The 22,996-nt window shown below is 41.8% G+C and overlaps 1 protein-coding gene across 2 annotated transcripts; it reads left to right on the top strand.

Moving 5' to 3' along the window:
* Nucleotides 1–4,712: 4,712 nt before the first annotated feature.
* LOC100559330 (chitinase-3-like protein 2) lies at nt 4,713–22,186 on the top strand. Of its 2 annotated transcripts, none has more exons than XM_016993270.2 (10): nt 4,713–4,876; nt 5,160–5,189; nt 5,880–6,078; nt 6,609–6,665; nt 8,693–8,843; nt 9,271–9,398; nt 9,959–10,094; nt 11,146–11,328; nt 18,856–18,972; nt 21,546–22,186. In XM_016993270.2, the coding sequence occupies exons 1-10, from the start codon at nt 4,849–4,851 to the stop codon at nt 21,795–21,797; spliced, it is 1,281 nt and encodes a 426-aa protein (XP_016848759.2). In that variant the 5' UTR covers nt 4,713–4,848; the 3' UTR covers nt 21,798–22,186. The 2 variants fall into 2 exon arrangements, with proteins under 2 accessions (XP_016848759.2, XP_016848760.2); XM_016993271.2 differs by having other exon boundaries at nt 4,728–4,876; nt 5,924–6,078.
* Nucleotides 22,187–22,996: the final 810 nt, after the last annotated feature.

Raw genomic sequence — 22,996 nt, 5'->3', positions numbered from 1 at the left:
GCTCCGCGGCTCGAGGTCTACCGCCGAGGGAGCCCTGGACGTTGCTGGGAACTGCACAGCCTGTGCAAACCCAGAAAGCCACTGGGCCACGTGCGCACACGCGAGCCAAATAGCAAGGAAATAGAGCCCCACTATTTGACTCCTTCGGGTCTGAGAGCGGGCTCCACTGCCTCAGACGCTGGTAGAGTCTTTAGGTATGCAGACTGAGCTCAGGCGGAAAAGCCGCAGCCTATACTAAAACTTCCTAAACTATAAAAAACTATAAAGCCGTGCAAGCTAGCTCAAGCGGAAAAACCGCTGATCTACCTCAAAACTGTGCCGTCCGCCGGACAATAAAAAACTATAAAACTGAAACGTGCTGTCCTTTATCCGGGCGAACTGCAAATCCCTATAAGCTGTCCTATAGATATTGAACGACTGAGTCTGGATAACTTCAAAAAAGGATGTTTATTCATACAAGGTTGTAAACCTGGCACAGATCTTAAAGTTGCAGAAAATGAAACAAATTTCTATAGGTTTTAGGTACAGAATTATCCCTGGTTCCAGAAAGCAAAGGTGATTATAAAACCACTATACCCTAATCACGCTGCCTATATTAGAAGGAGAAACTCTTTCCTTCCCTATCTTTACAGCAAAGATTAGTTCTAGAAGCGACAGAATAACCCTGCTCCTCTAACTAGATTTCTTATTCCAGATCAATATAATTCAATACTTATCTAATTTGGATAGGCTTAGATTGGCCTGGTTTTGAGGATGATTTGTCCCAGTTAGCCTTGCACAGCTCCAGCACGTTGGAAGACTATAGCCAGAATGAAACTCTAAAATGGAGACTAGACCCTGGTAAAAAGGGCGGTCCTAAGATGTAGTACTCTTTGACCAATCATTGCAAAGAAAACTGCAGCCAGCTCTTGCAGACTTCAAGCCACCTTTCCTGGGCTTTGCAGCCAAAGGCTGAAACAAAATGCAAAGGAGGGAAAACAAACAAACGACCAATAGGTAAGGCAAACCATCGTCCTGGGGGACGGAACAAGTATTGTGCTCCAAAACTCTGTCTATCTGAATTCGGAAGTCCCAGAGTAGCTTGACATGTTCATTCTCTGTAACATTTCCGGCTTGTGATCCCACCAGTTATTATTATTATTACTACTATTATTCAATGAAATCTGACATTTTCTCCATGCTACCTGCCATTGACAAGGGGCAAGTGTTTGGGACAGCCAGGTATTAATTGGCCTCCAGCTCCATTTCAATTATGTGCAACGTCCTGGCACTAAGTGCCACCAGATGGCAGCTTTTGGCCTCTATGCATAGAAGCCATCAAAGCATATCCTTCCATTAATTACTATTATTTGTGTGGGTTCAGGTACATAGTGTTATTAATAATAGTATTGTGAATGGCCTATGTTTATCCCGTATATACTCACCACCACCACCACCCCCCGGCTTATACTCGAGTGAGGGTTCTCACCGGCTTATTTTCGGGTTGGCTTATACTGGCATATATACAGTAATCAGAGTTGGACAGTCTTATCTTAAATTACAGTTTTATGTAAATATTCAAAAACATTTAACCTACCGATGCCTCAATTAATGTACTTTTATTGGTATCTATTTTTATTTTTATTTTTGAAATTTACCAGAAGCTGCTTTATTTCCCACCCTTGGCTTATACTTGAGTCAATGTTTTCCCAGGTTTTTGTGGTAAAATTAGGTGCCTCGGTGTTGTAGCCCAGCCTGCACCTGAGCTGTCAGGGGAGCCTGAGGTTGGGCCTGTTCAGACTGTGGTTGTCCCTGCTCCTGACTCGGTGATGGTTCCTGTACCTGACTTGTCAAAGGACTCTGGGTTTGGGCCTGAGGTTCCTATGCAGCTAGAGTTGGAGGAAACTGCTGTCCCATGCCAGCCAGAGTTTGGTTTGGAGGATTCTGGGAACAGGCACACAATGCTTTCAAACCAGCAGCTTGACCCGCATTCCTTGAAGGATTTTGTACCTTGTGGACTTAAGCCTTATTTCATTGACTTTGATGTACTATTTCTTGCATATAATCTTCAATAAACAGCTTGTTTTGCTCATATTCTGGGGCTCCAGTGTGGTTTTGAGGTGCCTCTGCAGCCTTCAGGTGCAACACTTGGCTTATATTTGGGTCAGCTTATACTCGAGTAATATCATCGTCATCGTCGTCATCGTCATCTATGCATTTAGTTTTCCTCTGATCTTATCCCAGCTGTTTACATTGTGTGTGTGTGTGTGTGTGTATGTGTGTGTGTGTGTGTGTGTGTGTGTGTGTGTGTGTGTATATATATATATATATATATATATATCTCTGAAATGCTAGCTAATACACCATGTATGGTTTGAAATGGGCTATAGTTTATGAAAATTCATGTAGTGAGCAATGTGTTTTTCTTTTAGACTCTGTGGGACTTTTAGATGTTTTTGCTAACAGAGCTAACTCTTTTGAAATTACGTCCTGGAATTTCCCCTTTCTCACTTTGAAGCTGATTACTTCATCTGTGATTATGCAATAGATAAACTTACTTCTCTAAAAGAAATATTTGAAATACTCTGAGAATGAAACGGTCTCACTCTTTAAACTACTGTCATTCTTCTAATGAAATGTTATGAGTTGCTGGCAATGTTAGGGAACAGTGCTGGCCCCACCACGATGCCTGATGAGATGGTCACCTTCTGAGACAGAGTGGAGGGGATAGCAAATGTGCCACTCACCCACTTCACTGATGCTTTTGCAATTACTCCAAGAGAGCCTGTTCATATTTGGAGAGCAGTTCCTATGCTGACTGTTCAGTGCTGGTGAGGCCCAGACCTGAATGCACACCAACTGCTGATCTGGCATACATAAAAGGGGAGCCAGCCAGTCTAACTTCCCACATGCCACAAAAGGAGGCAAGAAGAGGTGTCACTTCACCCTTGCTGCCATAAAAAGAAGCCAGGGGAGATGACAGCGGAGGCTGAAATGTGGATCCTAGCTATTTCTTGAATGCGTGTATCCACAACATGATGAGAGGTAGTGTGAGTGTGATGTAGAGCTTAATTGCAGAAATGCTAGTAAGCTATTAAACCATTTTAAGCCTCTTATTATAGATAAGGATTTCTCTACCAAGCTTCCCTGGACCCTAGGGAAGGATTGCATGAGAGATGGTGATGGGGGTCAACTTTTTTTAAAAAGCTGTAGATGTTATTTTCATCCAGAAGTTCCCTGATATCCAAAAAACATTTTAATAATTCCTCCAGGGTAAAACTTGGAGAAAAGCTGTTCTAAAAGATCCATTGGTTTAATAAAGAGGGGATACACTGGCCACACTTCCCCTTAAATTAACTGCTGTTTGACCGTGGAATATGCTTTGGAGTGTGGTGTAGTTCCTTTTCTGGATGTTTTTAAGCAGAGGCTGGATGGCCATCTGCTGGGGTGCTTTGATTGTGTTTTCCTGCATGGGAAGGGGTTGGTCTGGATAGCCCTTGAGGTCTCTTCCAACTCTATGATTCTATGGCACAGGGCTGTCACTGGCTGTTTTTCTACTGACCCCTCCATTAGGCCTGGCAACAAAGCACTCAAAAGTAACTGACCTCTGAACTCCTGCCATCTGTTAATCCTCACATTGCCTCTACTACTTTTCATCACTATCATTGTATACATTGCCTTCATCAAGTCCTCTTCCATCCCTGTCTGGGTGCTGCTTTCACCAGTTGCCTCATATAGTTAGTGGGCTGATGTTGTCAGAAGCAAGTGACAAAAGCAATTACCAGTGAATAAAGCCACATGTAGATATTACTTTTTATTCACCTGTAAAAGGAAAAAAATAAGAAAAGCAAGACAATATACAAAGAAAATAGATTTGGGGGAGAATGAACCATGGACAATGGGATTTGCAGTACCTTCAACCACATCCAGGCAGTACTGGATGTACCTCATCAGGCATGAATTTGGACCAAACTTTGGACACAGAGCCCCCATGACCCACTTTATTTCTTGGTGAGGTTTGGTTGAAAGTGGACCACAGATGATGGGATTTGCAGTACCTTCAATCACATTTAGAGATTACTGCTAACCCCATCAGCCATGAAACTGAACCAAACTTTGGACACAGAGCCTCCATGACCTACTTTACATCCTTGAGAGATTTGGGGGGAAATGAACTGTGGACAATAGGATTTGCGGTATCTTCACCCACATCCAGAGAGTTCTGCTAATCCCATCAGCCATGGATTTGGACAAAACTTGAGACACAACACCCCCCCCCCCCCCATTACCCATTTTACTTCCTGGTGAGGTTGGGAGAGGATGAACCATGGACAATGGGATTTGCAGTACCTTCACCCACACCAGAGACTACTGCTAATCTCATCAGCTATGGGTCTGGACCAAACATTGTACACAGACCCCCCCCCCCCCCCATGGCCCACTCTACAGCCTGATGAGATTTGGAGGAAGGTGGGCCATGGATGATGGGATTTGCAGTACCTTCACACACATCCAGTGACCACTGAGACCCCACTATACCCTCCTGTATGGCAGGGGGTTGAACTGGAAGGCCCTTGAGGTCTCTTTCAACTCTATGATTCCATGTTTGTAAGTAATTAGAACCATTTTGATATTGGTCAGTTTCAAACAGCTGGATGTAATGAACAAATGAGTGCCACACCCACAATACCAGTTGCAACATTTTTCTCTTAAACAATTGTACAATCGTTCCAGGAAGTGATGTGAAAACTGTTATTATTTTGCTTGCACGCTGCTGTGTTCACGCAAAGCTGAAGCAAAGCAATAGTATGAGAACACCACAGTAAGGAAAAGAGAAGTGTTACATGGTATAGCAGACCACAGCACACAATGAGGAGTGCAGCCATCGTATGGACTGGTAAGGCTTTTGAGAAAATGTAAAATCTTTCTTTTGCAAGTAGAGTCCTCAAGATTTGGGCAACATATGAGGAGGGTAGGTCCAACAAGTTTTGAATCCTTGTAGTTAGAAGCCTTTAACATACCATGGGGTCTTCCAGAAAATCCAGTAGTCATTGTATGAATATCCGATAAATCTGACCAACTATGTAGATAATTTATGCCTCATATAAGAATCTATACTGCATTTGTTTCAGTCCCTTTATTAATCAATGAATGGCATACTTTCTCTTTCCTTCCATTAGGTGTAGTTGCACTGATTGTTCTACAGCATGGTACGTCAATGTTTCTTTATTTCTTGGTTTTGTTCGCTTTCTCCAGGAGTCAAACATTACAAAAGGGCCTCCTAATTCTCTTCTCACCAATCTTAATTTTGCATCAATATTGTGTGATATTATATGATTAAAAGCTCAGATGGTGTAAAGTGCTCCTCTTGAGAAAATTGTTTCCACATCCTGATTATTTTGGTGGCTCTTTTCTGCACCTTTCGTAGCTGTACAATATCCCGCAATAACCAGAATTATACACAGTATTAAGGATGTCTGCCAGTTCAAAGATCCTTATCCTTTTCCTTATCTGCTAGCTCACTTTTCATGAATATGTGTAAAATTAGGGTTTTCTCCAAGCATACTTCACTTTACATTTGCTTCCATGAATTTGGCATTTTCATTCACCCTGTTTAAAGAGCTCTTCCTGAAATTCTAAGTCCTACAGTTCCACAGAACTGCTAATAATGTGGATACATCACAAATACCAGAATGGACTCATTGACTTCCCAATAAAGGAGTCACCAGCTGTCAAAACTTCTGGACCTCTTTGATGCCCAGTTTTGTTGTGATTCCTTTAAACTATTTTTGTTGTCACCATTGAAACTGGTTACCTCCCTGCTCATACCTTACTCCATTTCATTAACTATTCATTGCCTTACTCCCTTTTCATGTTATCTTTCTGAATCATCACAACAGTTTCCACCTTTAAGTTGGTTTGTTATTTCACCGATTGGTCTCAGTATCATGATGGACCGGGGCGTTTTACTCCTGATGACATCGATCCAGATCTCTGCACCCACATCATTTATGCTTTTGCCAACATAAGAGATAATCAGATAGCCTCCAAGAAGAATGACATGAGAACATATGTCAGTAACAGACGCCTTAAAGCCAAGTAGGTATAACAGTGAAACATTTACAGACTTTGGATCACAAGAGAGAGACAATTTGCATAGCAGCTTTTAATTCTGATACAGGATGGTTCATACTGAGGTGAGAAAAATTCCTCAGTCAACGTATCCCATGGATGTGTTTCCTGGGAATTCCTGAGAGCTATAACAATCAAGAAGCCTCAGTAGCAGAATTATACCCCTAATTTGCAAGTCCCATTTACACAGACATTGAACTCAGAGTTGTTTTTAACCAAGTGATGTTCCATGTTCATAGAATCAGTGGTACAGTTGGGTAATTTCAGACTCTAAGGTTAATAGTCTTTTAGGATCAATCTCTTTAGATGGGAATGTCTTCTTTACATATTTAAAGTTACTTTGGAAAGTGGCAAATCAGCCCCACTGCTGTTTTTGATAGGAATTGCTTCTCTATTATGTATTGCAATCTGCCTTTGATTACTTCTGGATAAAAATATACACTTAATTTTACTGCTCTTTTTGTTGGTTTGATTGATTGATTGATTGATTGATTTAGAAATCCCATGCTGAAGACTCTTCTTTCTGTTGGTGGATATTCAACAGGATCTAAACCGTAAGTCCAAAACTATCAATGTATTTGTTATCAAGATCACGGTATAGAGAAAAAAAGGCTTAACCTTTCCTCTTCCAATCCTCCACAGTCTTAGCATAATTTAAAGTGGCATTTAAAATGGAAAATATGCATTTGCAATAACAAAGCAGATATTTAACATATGTTTATGTATCATGGAGCTTTCCTTTACCAAACTTATTTTATACTGATCCCATTCTCAATTTTCAAAAACCCACCAGTGGAAAAAAACTTTAAAATACCTGTTCCTCCTCCACTAATCCCTCTTTCTCCCCTTCTCTCCTCTACCAAGTTAATAACTGCTTATCAAAGTCAAGGTCTCTCTTTCCTTGTACAATTTACCTTCCTCAGAAAATTATGTGAATTTTGGAGAAAGTATTTGAATCAAACATTCAAATGGAGTCTCTCTGGAATCACTACTGCATGGGTAATAATTACCTAAAATGTGGAGTGGTAGGTCTTACAACTGTCTTTTGACATGTTTAATCAGCATTGTTCCCTAGTAGTGAATATATATATAGAGAGAGAGTCATGAGCAAGTGTCCCATCAGAACTTCTGCTAACTACCAGTCTATGGGGATTGCAGGTAAAATATTATTCTGAAAACAGTGGTCCAGGACCACATCCCTATGATTCCAAGCATTGTGTCATCATGCCCTTCCAACATTTCACAGATGACAACTGGCACATTTGTGGCTAAGGAACATCAGTATGTGGTCAAGATGGTTAAAGCTATTAATGAGGAAGACTAGATGGGTTTGGAATAATTGCAGCAGTTAGACAATGTAGCCAAAGTTGAGGAATAATGGAAGCTGTGGTCCAACACAAACTGGCAATCCCAGTAGCTGTGTACCACTGCTTTAGAGGCTTGGCAACTTGAGGACAAAGTGGTTCACATTACCAAAACAACTCCGAATTTTTCCATTGGTATGTTTATGCAGAGTTGTCACTACCAAGGCCTTTCTCATCTCTTTCTTAATTTCTTCCCTGTTGTGCAACATTAGAGCCCACATATGTCCTGTGTAACAATGATAGATATCTTGTGTGTGTGTGTGTGTGTGTGTGTGTGTGTGTGTGTGTGTGTATTGCATTTATAGATCACATCTATTTCCAATCAAGACAGCAACTAGTCCAACCATTATTTAATATTTTACCTCTGTGCCTTACTTGTGGCTCTTGACAACATCACTACTCCGCTCAGGGCAGAGGAGAAATCTGGCATAACATCTGTAGCTCCTCCTTGCTCTTTGAGAATTCAGGCCCTTCCATGAATTTTACAATCAAGTAAAATCAATTTACAATCATTTTTACAATCTATACTTTTCTGCACACAAAGTGAACACAAAAGGCTTATTAGTCTCGGAGGCTATTAGTAATAGTCCAGTTGTTTGTTTATTGGGAGCTTTGAACCATTTTAGTGGTAGCTAATTGCTCGTACCTTCTACACAATTGTAGATTTCCATTTTGCTTTTGTTCTTCTACAAACACAAAGGTTATATTTTTGACTTTTCAGACTACTACTCCTTCAGATTGGTTTTTGTTCCTGGGTTATAAATGTCATTTCCTAATTAGTTATATCATGAAAACATGGGAAAGGTTTATTAAACTGCAAAAACTGTTTTTGCGGGATATCCTGCATCCCCTTTTGCTATTGTTTTTCAATAAATAATATGTCACAGAATCTCAACCAATTCTCAAGTATAACAACTACTTTCAAAGTAAGTACCACTAAACAGGAAACAGGAACAGAAGATTTTTCAACTTTTGTTACATAGTGTTATCAATGTGACATGCTTTGTTACATTATAAACCTGGAGGATATAGCATTCTTCATAAGTATGTGCCCAGAGAACAGCAGTTGCTTTTGAAGGGAAAAATACTAGAATAGCAATGTCTCAGAAGCAAAATAGCTTTTGTACAGGTACCTTTTTTTAAAAAAAAGTATTTGAAAAATGCAACAGTGAAAACAAAGTCAAAACTTCCTCTTCTGTGTTTTCCATCTGTTACAGCTTTAGAGATGTAACAAGATCTCCTACCACACGCTCAGACTTTGTGCTGTCAGTGGTGCAGTTTCTTCGGAATAACGGTTTTGATGGCTTGGATCTTAATTGGCAATACCCAGAAAAAAAGGATAAAAAACGTTTTGCTAACCTGATTCAGGTACATTAAAGCACAATTCATTTCTGTGAAAGCAGGATTTAACCAAGATATGGACTCACCATACAACTGGGCAAATTTTAAAACTACTCTGTATCTTAGCTGTGAGCCTTTAGCTTCCAAAAGAAGTCCCCCTTCTTTAGAAACATCAAGGAACTTTAAGATTTGACACCGGGTTGGGGAAGTTACTAAAGTGTGGAAAGGTTATTTTGTGGAGTCATCTTCCAGAATTTACTATCCAGAACATCCAATAAAATAACTTTCCTAACTAATTTAAAAATCTGCACTGTAAGGAAATGGGTAGAAGATGGCTGGAACATACTTTGGTACAATTGTTATCATTATTCTGCATCTCTGAAGTACTGTATATGAAAACAAAAGCTATATGTTTCTTAAAACTAAATAACATCTACCCACTAATGTCCTTTAGGAATTCTTTCATGCATTTATGTTAGATGCCAGGGACAATAAACGCAAGGAAAAACTCATACTGAGTGTTGCAGTATCAGCTATAAGAGAAACCATTGATGAAGGCTATGATATCGAGAAAATCAAAAGGTAAATCTTTCAGCTATATCTGTTACATACACAGGCTAAGTAAATGTAAATTAGCAAGTAGTACTTAGAATGGAAAGCATAATGGGTTGAACAGTGCAGTGTATTTCATATTGACAATAGTTTAAATGGCACAGGTTAATAGTCAGAAACGACTATGTGATTGAGCAGCAGCATGAAGCTTTAGTGCTCACTTGTGGAATTTTTATTCTCGGTGGAGAATAATTCCTGGTTTTAAATTAGAGTTCAGCCTGATAATTGTAAAGGATCCCATCCCTATCCTTTTATGCTTCAAAAACATTGCAGCTGGAATCCTTCTGTTTGTCCAAGTTAGAGTATAGTAGATCTCTCTGATCATGTAGGTGAACACAACTCATTCAGTTACTCTAATTAGTTGACATGAAGAATAGGATTTGGTGTAAGTGTCATGCGCTCAGCAATCCCAGGATAAAATTTGGTGCAGACAGCTAAATTGGAATTTTATTTTAACCTTGCAGATGAACTGTAAGCATAACCACACTTACATAATGTGGCCTGATTTACTATGTGTCCTCTCACTATAGGTTTGCAGATTTCATAAATTTCATGACCTATGAGTTCCATGGTTACTGGGAAGATGGCAGTCACAATTACACAGGGCATACAAGTCCCCTTCACAAGGGCAGAACTGACAATCAATATGAGTTGTTACATAATGTGGTGAGTTGTCAACCCAAGGATTATGTAAGTTTTCTGAGGCCTTTTCTAGATGTTATCTTTGATGCTATGTTTTTCTTTGAGTGTTAAGGAAAACTAAACAACACTGGCCATGAGTTGAAACTTATATATCTGAAAAAGTACTCCTGACTATTATAACTCCCCCTACCTTCACTTCATTAAAAAGCAGTATAAAACTGATTTACAACACTACAATTTCCCTCTCTATCTAGATCACCACTTCTTAAACTGTGGGTCCCAATACCAAATGAAATTCCCTTAGCTGAACGTTGGGACCCTGAAGAATTTGGCAACAGTAAAAGTTTTCTAAATGTCACTTATTGACTGTTTTAGGCATTTTCATGAATCTGTCTGTGCAGTGTTTACAGTAGACTCTGTAGCTATACTTCATAAAAAAAGGAAAATCAGCCTAGAATCATAGAGTTGGAAGAGACCACATGAGCCATTTAGTCCAATATTTAAATCTATTTCTGTAAAATACATATTAAAATACACAGAATAAAGATTAAGCATGAGTTTAATATTTGTGAGGGTGGGTAGATCTAATGGAAGAGATAGATCTTCAGTTGGTTTTAAAATACCAACAGCTGATTTAGCTGTCAGAGTTCTTCTGGCAGGTCGTTCCACAGCCTTGGGGTGGCTGGTGAAAAGGCCCTCTGGATGATGGTTGCCAGTCGGGTTCTGGCTGGTTGGAGTAACTGCTCCCCAGAGGACCCAAGTGTTCAAGATGGATTGTACAGGAGAAGGCGATCCTTTAGGTAACCTAGGTCCAAACCATGGAGGGCTTTAAAGGTCAAAATCAACACCTTGTATTTTTCTGGAAACTAAAGATATTATCAACAACAAATGAATAACTATTATCAGTAACATATATGCATATTTAATGCATTAAAGGTATTACATTTATTTGAAAATTTAGATCAACAAGGTTGTTGAAGGAACATGCAAATCATAGTGTAACATAAAACGGGAATATGTACAATGTCCCACCACATTCAAAGAGTGACTAATGTAGTCTTTCTTCTTTATGCAGGATTCTGCAGTACAGTACTTAAAAAGTTTGGGTGTTCAAGATGAGAAGATCATCATGGGAATCCCCACTGAGGGGCAGAGTTTCACTCTATCTTCCAGAAATACTATGGTGGGGGCCGGAGCTTCTGGTCCAGGAACACCCGGTGCTTTCACAAATATTTCAGGAACCCTGGCCTATTATGAGGTATCAAGGGTTTCATGCATGTTTGTCTCCCTATTTGGCACTCCAGCATGAAATTTTACAATGTCAAAGAGTGAGACACAGAGAGTGCATAGTGTAGTGGTTTGAGTGTTGGACTTGGACTCTGGGAGACCAGTGGATTTTGGAGTTTGATTTCCACTCAGTCATGAAAACTATTGAGTGAACAGGGATGCATTGTAGAATTAATGCAGTTTGACACCACTTCATCTGCCATGACTCACTGCTATGGAACCCCGGGAGTTGTAATTTGGTAAGGCACTAGCACTCTTTGGCAGAGAAGCTAAGTAACGTGTAGAGTCCTACAAGGTCTTTAGCCATCTCTGCCAAAGAGTGTTGGTGCCTTACCTAGGGCGGTTCTACAAATACATTAAACCCACTTCAGAGCAGATTTACGAAACCCACTCTAAAGGGAGTTTAAATCCACACAATTGGGGGGGGGGGGGAAACGGGTTTCCCCCTTTGGCTGTCCACATGCCATCCTGGGATGACATTTGACCATCCCCTCCCCCCAAAAAAACCCTAAAAAATAAAAAGAAAACTCACTGGGAGCCATTTGGCTTCTCTTCTTATCTGAGGGAACATACCAATGATGCCCAAAAACATAGGGGAGCCAGGAGCGATTTGCCCCTCCCCCTTCATTTCGGGCATCATTGGTATGATCCATCAGATAGGAAGAGGAGCCAAATGGCTCCCGGTGAGTTTTATTTTTATTTTTTAGGGTTTGTGGGGGGGGGGGGGGTTGGGGAAGAGGCTGGTGCCCTTCCAGTTTTCCAAGCTGATTCAGCCTGGAAAATGCAGGACTACTGTCCAGACTGCCCCCACAAAAGTAGCGGAAGGCATGGAATAACCCACTAACCAATTAATTCACCACAAACCAGGGTTTTCCTTGTTTGTGGTGAATTAATTCATGTTTTCCAAAGACGTCATTTGGACAGCTTCCTTTTTTTGGCGGGAAGTCCCTCATTAAAGGGGCTGTCTGGATGCATCCCAAATTACAACTCCCGAAGTTCCATAGCAGTGAGCCATGGCAGACAAAGCAGTGTCAAACCACATTAATTTTACAGTGTGGATGCATCCTAGGAATTAAAAGAGGAAAGTGGGTATTAGTTATCCTTCACCAGCTATGGGGAATTCGGGGAGGGATCCGCAACCATGTCTAGAATCCAGGCAAGAGAAGATTAAATGTTTGCAGGTCACAATTTGGAAGAAGTTACATTTTTGGCCTGCAATTCCCAGAATCTCAACATCCAGCATAGCCATTGGCTATGGCTATTTTGCTTGCAAGTACAGTATACAGCAGGCATGAACAAACTTTGGCCCTCCAGCTGGTAGGCTGGTAGGAATTGTGAGCATTGAAGTCCAAACTACCTGGAGGGCTGAAGTTTGCCCATGCCTAGTATACAGGAAGCTGTAGTCCAGGAAGATAGCGTTTCCATATGCTGCAGGAGGGAATCTATCATGCAGGAAGCATACAAAGTGTTTTTGTCAGGCTCACTTCAAAGGACCAGTCTGAACGCAGATCAAAGATAGCTGCTCTCAAATCCAATCTTTATTGAAGAATACATGACTTTGGAAAAAGTCGAGAATGACCTAATGTTTACATACAATCATTTTTATCACCTCTGATGCAACGTAACACCACACGCAAATATCATCATCAAACCCCACCCCATGTATCACATTTCTACTATTCCCACACACTCTACCAATTATAATTGTTTATACTTTCAACCCCGAGTTCCCAGGCTCTTCTATCTTCTTCTGCCAGGTGCTTCCAGGATTATTTATGTTATGACTCCAAGTCCAGGGCTTGGAAATTCAGCCCTGGGACTTGGTTCCATGACATGGCGCCCTCTTTTTCTCCATCCTCCTCTTCGGTGCTTCTTTCATCACAATTCTGAAATAAATCAAACAATAACTCTATGTGTCCATTTTGTCCAAACTACCCATATACTTTTTCAGTAAGCTGCGATGGAATACTGGGTGTATTTTCCCTAAACTTTTTGGCAATGCCAACTGGAAAGTTACTTCGTTGATAACACCCTGTATTCTGAATGGTCCAATATATTTGGGGCCCAGTTTTCTCGAAGGTAGCCCCAATTTGATGTTTTGGGTACTTAACCACACTAAATCTCCTTTCTCCAATTTATCGCCTTCCATCCTTTTTCTGTCTGCGAATGTTTTATACTTTTTGTGTGCTTCCTTTAAGGATGCAGTCACTTGACTCCAGCATTCTAGCATTTGAGTTTTCCATTTCCCTGCCCCTGTTTCTTCATTCTCTGTCCATCTTGGCAACTGGGGCAGAGGCTGTATTTCATACCCGTAAACTACTTCAAAGGGAGTTTTATTTGTTGCGGAATGTATAGTCGAATTAAAAGCTAGTTCTGCGAAAGCCAGCCACTTAGACCAGTCATTTTGTCTCATGTTAGAGTACATTCGAAGGAACTGCCCAAGCGTCTGTTGAGTACGTTCTACTGCCCCGTTTGTCATGGGGTGAAAAGCAGAACTTAGACTCCTTTCTGCTCCTAGCATTTCCAAGAATTTTTCCCAGAATTTTGCTGTGAACTGAACCCCTCTGTCACTGACCACTCTACTGGGACATCCATGAAGTTTGTAAATATGGTTTATGTACAATTCAGCTAGTTTCTCTGCCGATGGTAGTTTCGTCAGTGCTATAAAGTGGGCCTGTTTAGAAAACAGGTCTAATACTGTCCAAATATAACGATGTCCTTTGCTAACCGGCAGTTCCCCCACAAAGTCCATAGCTACACATTCCCAAGGCCTGGTAGGTTCTGCTACTGTTTGTAATAATCCCATTGGCTTCCCTCCTCCCGACTTATTTCTGGCACAATCATCACATTGAACAACATGATTCTTTATGTCCTTCCTCATCCCTGGCCACCAACAATGTTTTGCTATTGCCTTTGTTGTTTTTGTAATTCCTGTATGACCAGCGCTCTGGTTATTGTGAAAACGATGCAAAATCTTAATCCTTAATATTGCTGGGATATACAGTTTCTTGTTCACAAACCAAAATCCCCCCTTCTGCTCCCCCTTTTCTGCGTTGGATGCGATCCACTGATCTCCTTCGTATGACTGTTTCAGTTCTTTTCCCCAACTATTTTCCTCGTCGAATTCAATAATAGCAGTGTTCTCTCTTTGGGTCTGCGCTCTTGTACTGACAGCTAAGCCCCATTGTTTATCAGAGAATATTGTTCCCTCTTTTGCTGTGGTTATGCCTTCGTGTTGAGGCATGCGTGAAAGAGCATCTGCCAAGACATTCTGTTTCCCTTGGGAAAACATTAATTGGAAATCGAACCTGCTGAAGTATTGTGCCCATCTAATTTGTTTGGGGGACAATTTTCGAGGAGATTTTAAATACTGGAGGTTCTTATGGTCAGACCAAATTTCAAATGGGATTCCGCTCCCTTCGAGGAAGTGTCGCCAGCATTCTAAGGCTTTTAATATGGCTAATGCTTCTTTTTCCCATATGGGCCAACATTTTTCAGTTTCACTGAACTTCCGGGACAAATATCCACAAGGTTTTAAGTTCCCATTTTGATCTTTTTGCAATAGTACTGCCCCGTATGCACAGTCTGAAGCATCGCAATGGATTATGAAAGGGCTCCGGATATCGGGGTGTTTTAGGACGGGTTCTTCTGTGAAGCATTCTTTTAGGGTTTCAAATGCCTTTTGGCATTCTGGCGTCCAACTCAGTTTGGCGCCAGGAGCTTTCACTTTTGCTGTCTCCCCTTTCCCTTTTGTTTTTAAAAGTTCAGTAAGGGGAGCGGTTATTTGCGCAAAGCCTTTTATGAACGATCTATAAAAGTTTGCAAACCCCAGAAATGATTGCAATTGCCTCCTTGTTTGAGGTACTCCCCATTCTTTTACGTCTGATACTTTAGACGGGTCCATAGCTAACCCTTCTGGAGATATCCGATACCCCAGAAAGTCAATTTGAGTTTTATTAAATTCACATTTGGACAGTTTTGCATACAGCTTTGCTTCCCTTAGTCTCTGCAAAACTTCCCGGACCAATTCCACGTGCTTTTCTTTATCTTCGCTCACGATCAAGATGTCATCAAGGAATATGAATACTCCTCGGTACAACAATGGGTGCAGTATTTCATTTATAAGCTGCATAAAGCAACTGCCGCCATTTTTTAACCCAAATGGCAAAATTTTATATTCAAAATGGCCGAATGCGCAGGAAAATGCAGTTTTCCAAGTATCCTCGGGTTTGATTCTTAATTTATGATATGCTTCAATTAAATCCAGTTTAGTAAATATGCTCCCTTTCTTCAATACGGTAATTAAATCCTTTACTAAGGGCATAGGGTATTTATTGTCCTTAGTAATTGCATTTAAATTTCGATAGTCAATGCACAATCTTAGAGAGTTGTCTTTCTTTCTCCTAAATAACACTGGGGCTCCGAGAGGAGAATTGGATGGCTTAATGAAGCCTCGCGCCAGGTTCTTATCAATATATTTCCTCAATTCCTCCTTCTCCTGAACAGACATGGGATACACTTTTGGTTTTGGTAAGTTTGCTCCTGGGGTTATTTCAATTTCTACTTCTATATTCCTCTTGGGAGGTAATTTACTTGCCTCTTTCTGATTGAAAACATCCACAAAGTCTCTGTATTCAGGTGGCAATAGCTGTGGGTCTATTTCCCCTGCTTCATTTCCCTCGTCCTCCTCTCCTGCTATTTTGCTTATCTCCCATTGCGTTTGTTGTTCTTTAAATGCTAGGCTCTTTCCTCTCCAATCTACTTCAGGATTTGCCTGTTCGAGCCATGGGATCCCTAGTATTACATGGTATGTGGCAATAGGGGCTATCACAAAGGATATTCTTCCTTCCCATTTGCCTATTTTACATGGGACCCCCCGTATTTCCTTCGTAGATACTTCCCCAGCAGCAACTGATCCATCTAGCTGCGAAAAGGCAATTGGGGAGTCAAGCAACGTCTGCTGGCATTTCAGCGCTCCTGCTAATTCCGGAGTTATAATGTTCCTAGAACAACCGCAATCCACGAATGCCCTGCAGGTGGCCCGATTCTCTAGCCCCGATAGGCAGATTGGCACTACTAGCATGCGTTTGTCTCGACTCACCAGCCTTTCTGGAGATTCTGGGGCTCGCACCTCCTCCTCCGCTCGTCTCCCGGCTGCTGGCTTGGGCTTTGAGGGTTTTGGCGGCTCCCCCTTCCGGGCCCAACATTCTGCTGCTCGATGGCCCGTCTTCCCACATACAAAGCATCCCGGCTTGGGTTTGTTGTCATCTCCTTTGAAGGGGATCCCCGGCCTCCCTCCGGGCCTTTCCTGCTTCTTCGTTTCTCCTCGACCCCTCGCCACCGGTCTTTGCTGGCCGCCGCCGCCCCTGAAACGCTTTACTTGGGCCAGGGTGGATTCGACGCGCCCCGCTAGTTGTATCCAGCCCTGGAGTGTTTCTGGGTCGTCTCTGTGCGCTGCCCAACTAAAAACCTCGGGGCGTAGTCCCTCTTTGAATATCTCCACTTTGGTCACTTCAGACCACTCTGGCACCCTTTCCGCGAGATGGAGGAATTCCTCTGCGTACTCGGGCACCGTTTTGTCCCTCTGCTTTATTCCTTTAAGCTGGTCTCGAGCCCTCAATTGCTCTAGCCGGTCTCTGAACCGGTTTTCCAGTGCGGCGAGGAAGCGGGGTACTGACCTCAGGCACGGGTCGCGTCTGGCATGTAGTTGCACATACCAGCTGGCTGCTCCTCTCTTTAGTGTGTTGCCGATGGCCCGAACCATGCTTCCTTCGGAGGGGAATGTGTGTGCATTGTCTTCCATATATCCTCTGATGCCAATGAGGAAAAAGTTCAGTTCAGATGATTCCCCTCCGTATTCCAGTTTGAGCTCTTCCCTCCTTTGCATCCACTCTGCGGCCCGTTGATGCTGTCTGGGAGGCATGGGGAAGGGTTGCATCGGGTTTCCTTGGACGGCCCCTTTGAACATGCCGCGCCCCAATCCGGCGGTCGTTCCGCGCGGCTCCCGAAATTCTGCCGCTGCTGTCGGCCCTTCCACCCATCCGAATGCGGGCCTTGCTGTAGCCCCCGCACCTCGCCTTCCCTCGTCGTACGGCACATCCTCCTCCTCTTCCTGGATCTCCGGCTCCTCTCTGCCTTCGTCCGCCAATCCACTGGACCCGATCCCTGGCCCCAGTGGTCTTTCCACCCCGACGCCCATTCGGGGGGTTGGAAGTTCTGTTGGAGTTGGCGGCCTCAGAGTTCCCAGAGCTTGCTGGCGCTCCACTTCGCGCGCCATTCTGTCTCGGAACTCCAGTTCCTGCCAGTATTCCTCATCCCCCTCGCCCCTCGCCGCCACGGAGCTCTGCGTTGCGGCGCGCTGGCCCCTCTGGCTCCAAGCTTCTTCTTTACTTGGCTCTCTCTCGGCGCCATATCGGGTGGGCTCCTTCTGGAGATTCTCTTCCAATAGTGGCACTAACCTCCCCACGGTTTCCGACAGCCTGGATAAATTAGTTTCCAGGATGGATAACCGCAGGGCCACGGTCTCCGGCATGCTTCCTCCAGATCCCCAACTAGTTTCTGCAGCCGCCGAAACGCCTCTTCCCCCTCTGGGAATCCTCTGGGTCACACCGTTCGGCCTGGGGTACCCCGTAGAGGAAGCTATGGCTTGCAGCGTCTCTTCCCCCAACGGCCGGGCCCCTGGCAAAGGCCTCTCTGCTCCATTTAGGCTTTGATCGCCTTCTCCACTCATTATCACTTCACTGCGAATCCGCAGGAGGGTGAGAACGGGATTCTCGACTTAAATGTCAGGCTCACTTCAAAGGACCAGTCTGAACGCAGATCAAAGATAGCTGCTCTCAAATCCAATCTTTATTGAAGAATACATGACTTTGGAAAAAGTCGAGAATGACCTAATGTTTACATACAATCATTTTTATCACCTCTGATGCAACGTAACACCACACGCAAATATCATCATCAAACCCCACCCCATGTATCACATTTCTACTATTCCCACACACTCTACCAATTATAATTGTTTATACTTTCAACCCCGAGTTCCCAGGCTCTTCTATCTTCTTCTGCCAGGTGCTTCCAGGATTATTTATGTTATGACTCCAAGTCCAGGGCTTGGAAATTCAGCCCTGGGACTTGGTTCCATGACAGTTTTGGTGCAAAGACTGTTCCCCAGTCAAGTAGGGTTGATGAAAACATTTGTTACTTCCATCCAAGTAATAAAAAGCATTCCCAGGGAAGAGGTGTAATACTGAAGACCAATAAGGCTATCAAAACACCAAAAGCCCTCTCTTTTGAATGCTTGTAGCCCATGAGGTGTTGAGGGTGGGGGGTGGGGGGGAGATTGCTTCTCTGCAATAGAGCCCAAAAAAATCAAGAATATTTGGGGCCCAAGTCATTTAGAGTTTGAAAAGCAAACACCATAACCTTGAACTGAATTCTAGAAGTGCTGTTTGTGCATATATTTATGTAATATTTATGTCTTCTGACTTATTCCTTCCAGATCTGCAGTTTTAATCAGGATGCCAATATAGAATGGATTACTGAGCAAGAAGTTCCTTACTCTTACAAAGGAAACCAGTGGGTAGGGTATGAAGATATGAGAAGTGTTAAGGCGAAGGCAAGTGTTGTTAAAAGTTCGATTCCTTATTTTCAATAAATAATATAATCTAGGGAGGCTAGTAAGTGTTTTGGGGCATCATCAGATGGATTTAGGGCTCTGTTTCCATGCACTTCGGAAACAGAGCCTTATGGGAGTCCCATGGAGGCCATCTAGGGAACTTCCACTGAGACTCCAGGGGACTCCATTTCTACAGCAGATAAAAATGGAGCCCTAAACCCATCTTCATACTGAAGAAAGCCAGGGAAAATGGGTAAAAGTTGGGAAAAGTCTATAGGATGGCTGGCCATTCCAGAGGATGGACCTCGATGGAAGGGAATGGGGTAAGACAAGTCTCTTCACTTTCCCCCCACTTGTCTGATGAAGTCCTTACAACGGTTATATAATAAGATAAGAATTAGTCTCAGTGCTGTAATGGCAGATTTGGAAGTACAGCTTGCCAACATTAAAGTCCTGCTTATAATACAGAGAAGACCCCACAAATTCAGAGAGAGAGAGAGAGAGAGAGAGAGAGAGAGAGAGAGATATCTGAGATCCAGTAGTAATGATTGATGATACCTCCATGCACAAAGAAAAAACCCTACCTCCACAACCATGTAGTACTCTAAAGGCCAGCTTTCTTAAGTCAGTGGAGATTGGAATACTTGGAAATGATGTCAGCCACATTTGCCCATTTCCAAGGTGCCTTGAGAAAACGCAGCCTCATATTCTGCCAGGACTGCTTGTCTCAAAGTACCATGTAACTGGAAGTACATTATAAAAACTTTTCACAGTATTTAGAGACACTTCAGTCAGGGTGCTGTCAGATTATGAAGGTAAGTCTTGAGGTTTCGGGTCCTGTCATTCATGATCACAAACATGAAAACCCAGGCGGTTGGATACTGTAAGTCCAGTTTATGATGTCATAACTATTGAACAGGACATTTCTAGCTGTTTACCAAAGTCTCTTTAAGAGAAAAAAAAGATGGTATATAAATAAATATAACAACAACAACCTTTCATCAGAAGCAGGATTTATCTACTCAAGACCAAGGTCATATCTACACTAGCCACTCAATCTGGTCTTGTAGATATATTATTGATACAGTGACTGTAAACAGGGCTCATGGGAAGTGTTTATGTAGTAACTATGAGATTTTTATTCAAAATGATGAATTTCCGCTGAAATGCTCTGCAAAACATTTGGGTGTCGCTGCCTCATATGTGTCAGCCAGTGCAGTTCGCACCCCTCTGATTCTCCCCTAGTGATGTTACAGACAGAGTGTCATCACTTTTACTGAAACATTGCCCAGAAGAGTGGAGTGATTCCTATTGCACTGCACCAGTTAGTAATGCCAACTAGTCTCAGATGGCAGGACTTAACAGGGGAAGAGCTTGGCATCAATCTCTAGTCTGGTCTGCTCCAAGTACAGAATTAATATCTACTTTAAAGATCTGTGTTTTCATCAGCACAAGTAATCTGGTGCAAAACACACAATCATTGTGGTCACAGTTGGTGTGGTCAGCTTGCAAGCTTCTTGTTACAAGCTTCACGGTACATAGCAAGACTGATCATCATTTGGCAGGCATGCAATCTATCATCAGGGCCATACCTTATCTGCCGCAGCTTAGGCTACAAAAGCTGGGGTACTCTTATCTCCACAATGTAATTCTGTGGCAGGGTAGGACTTTGTAGAAGATTACTGATGTAGCCAAATATTTAGTCACTCTTTTACAAAACTTCTTCACTCACTGATGGCAGCACATTTGCTCTGCCCTATAACATTCCAATTTTGCTATTTGCCTTATGTGAAAAGTAAAACATTTGAGCATATAGATGTCCCAATTTCACTGGAAATGCTATGCTGCCCAATCTTCCATGCATAGCAAAAGCCATCCTCTTCAAATTTATTGCCTTCCATATGAAAAGAGTGAAAGAAATAGAGAGAGATGAAGATGGAACTAGTAAGCTCTCTTCTCACCATTGCCTTATCATATCCAAATGAGTGAATTGGATAATCTCTAGAGATACTGTTATAGTATATAAAGCATATTTAAAATGGTCTAGTATCATGTTGGCGTTAGAGGATTTCTTTGCCAAGATTACATTTGTGGCGTTTGTTTCCAAAAGGTACCAAATCCAAAACAATTGAATAATAAGTTCTAGATGGAATCACATTGTTGGCTAGGAGTACAACATTATGTACAAATCAAAAGTATCAAAATGTATCAAGTCACTTTGATCTGGAGCTTGGAAAAAATTGTATAGTAAAAAAATGCATATCCTCAGCATATTTTTTTATTCCTGTAACATTTCTTCAGATGGATTTGTTACATTTTGGAAACAAACTCCACATTTGTGTATGTTGCTCTTCCATGGGTTATCTGGACAAATACTACTCCACTGGGCCCACAGTGCAGAGAGGAACGTACGTGATGTGCACAGCTCAAAAATATTACTTTCTGGTTCAAATCTCCCAGAATCCCCCAGCCACCATGACCATTGTTCCAAGTAAGCAAGCTTTGTGAAGTATCTCATCTGTTAGAGACAATTGTTGCTCCAGATTGGTCTCATTCCTTTCTCTTTCCTTTAGGTTCAGTATATGAAAAATAACACTTTAGGAGGCATCATGATTTGGGCACTTGACCTAGATGATTTCTCAGGTTCTTTCTGCAATGAAGGAAAATATCCACTGGTTGGAGCTGTTAAAAAAGAACTGAATGGAGGTGTAGATGATATAGATACACTGCTGGATACAATGTATGATGAATCTCTAGAACCAAGGCCGCCAATACCAAATTATGGCGACAAATTTACCAAAAGAAAAACTGGAATATCAGGATAATCCTTAATGGTTAAAGTAAGCTTTATGCTCTTATTCTAAAGATGGATACAAATGACCAAATTTCTGTATGAGAAACATGATGAACTTTACATGTTTCTTAAATGCTATAGTATAAACAGCCATGATTAGTTTTATGTGATTTTATGATTAATGTGGTTCTGTTCTCACTCATTTGCTTCAATGGACGTCATTTATACAACCTAGTCCTTCCTATGCGGCTTCATTCTTTTGTCTGTGTTTGGGAGGGGTTATTATAGAACAAGATGTTTAATTCTGATTTCACTGTTTGAAAAAAAAGTAACTTGCATTAGAAATTGGGCTGAATGCATTATAATTTTTAAAAATATATTGCCTAGTGGTTTCAATAAAATATTTTCCTGCCTTTTTGAGATTTTTGTTTTCATGTCTGCAAAATTGTATTCGTATCTCCAAAATTACATTTGTGGATGAATGTGGTGTAGTGTGGAAAAGGGTAGGTGATAATCATGTTTTGCATTTCATTGTTGAGGGCGGAATCTTTCCTTACATTCAGAATCGATCATTCATATCTCAAGGAATCAGTCACAGCAATACATTAAATGCACATTAATTCAGTAACCAGCAGCAAAATAAAGTTGGAGGTATGAGAGAAAGACATGGATTTTACAAGACATATGTTGTTTATTCATGTACCACTGAGCTCAGCATCACTACAAATTAGAGAAAAACAATTAAATTTACAGGTTAGAAGAACTTCCAGTGGAGACGTCTCCAGCTTTTTCCTGAAAGAAGGAAACAGGAGGTAATGCTTTCAAGGCTCCAGAAATGTCCAGCTCCAATGTGTAGCATGCTGCCCCAATATAATCTCATTAACCTTTCACTCACCTGGCATTACAGGAGGGCATTTCTAAATGTTCATGTGTCCGTTGTATTTTTGGTTACTTGATTACAGTGGTTGCATTTTTTCTTCTTGGCATGTATGCAGGTATGTGTAAATGCACATACCCATATTCACCAATAATCCTTGTTTTCCTGGCATGGGAGTGCTGCGCCACACTCCCATTTGGGTGGCTCCCTATCCTTGCTTTCCTCCTCCTTTCCCTCTGTAGCCCCACAACTTCTCCATCCTGTGTAAATGGATAAATGAGTGGGAAGATGTGTTCCTAGCTTGAGAACTAAACATCTCCTTATTCAGTTGAAGCTATGGCATATAAAGAGAG

Source organism: Anolis carolinensis, chromosome 4 (genome assembly GCF_035594765.1).
Source record: "Anolis carolinensis isolate JA03-04 chromosome 4, rAnoCar3.1.pri, whole genome shotgun sequence".
Lineage (NCBI taxonomy): Eukaryota > Metazoa > Chordata > Lepidosauria > Squamata > Dactyloidae > Anolis > Anolis carolinensis.
The sequence above is the reverse complement of the archived record's forward strand: the minus strand, read 5'-3'. Positions and strand labels throughout refer to the sequence as shown.

Excerpts from the sequence above, each read along its gene's own strand:
- LOC100559330 (XM_016993270.2), top strand. The coding sequence starts at position 4,849 with ATGAGGAGTGCAGCCATCGTATGGACTG. Across the intron at positions 9,399-9,958 it reads GATATCGAGAAAATCAAAAG|GTTTGCAGATTTCATAAATT; the intron begins GTAAATCTTTCA and ends CTCTCACTATAG. Across the intron at positions 18,973-21,545 it reads TGAGAAGTGTTAAGGCGAAG|GTTCAGTATATGAAAAATAA; the intron begins GCAAGTGTTGTT and ends TCTTTCCTTTAG.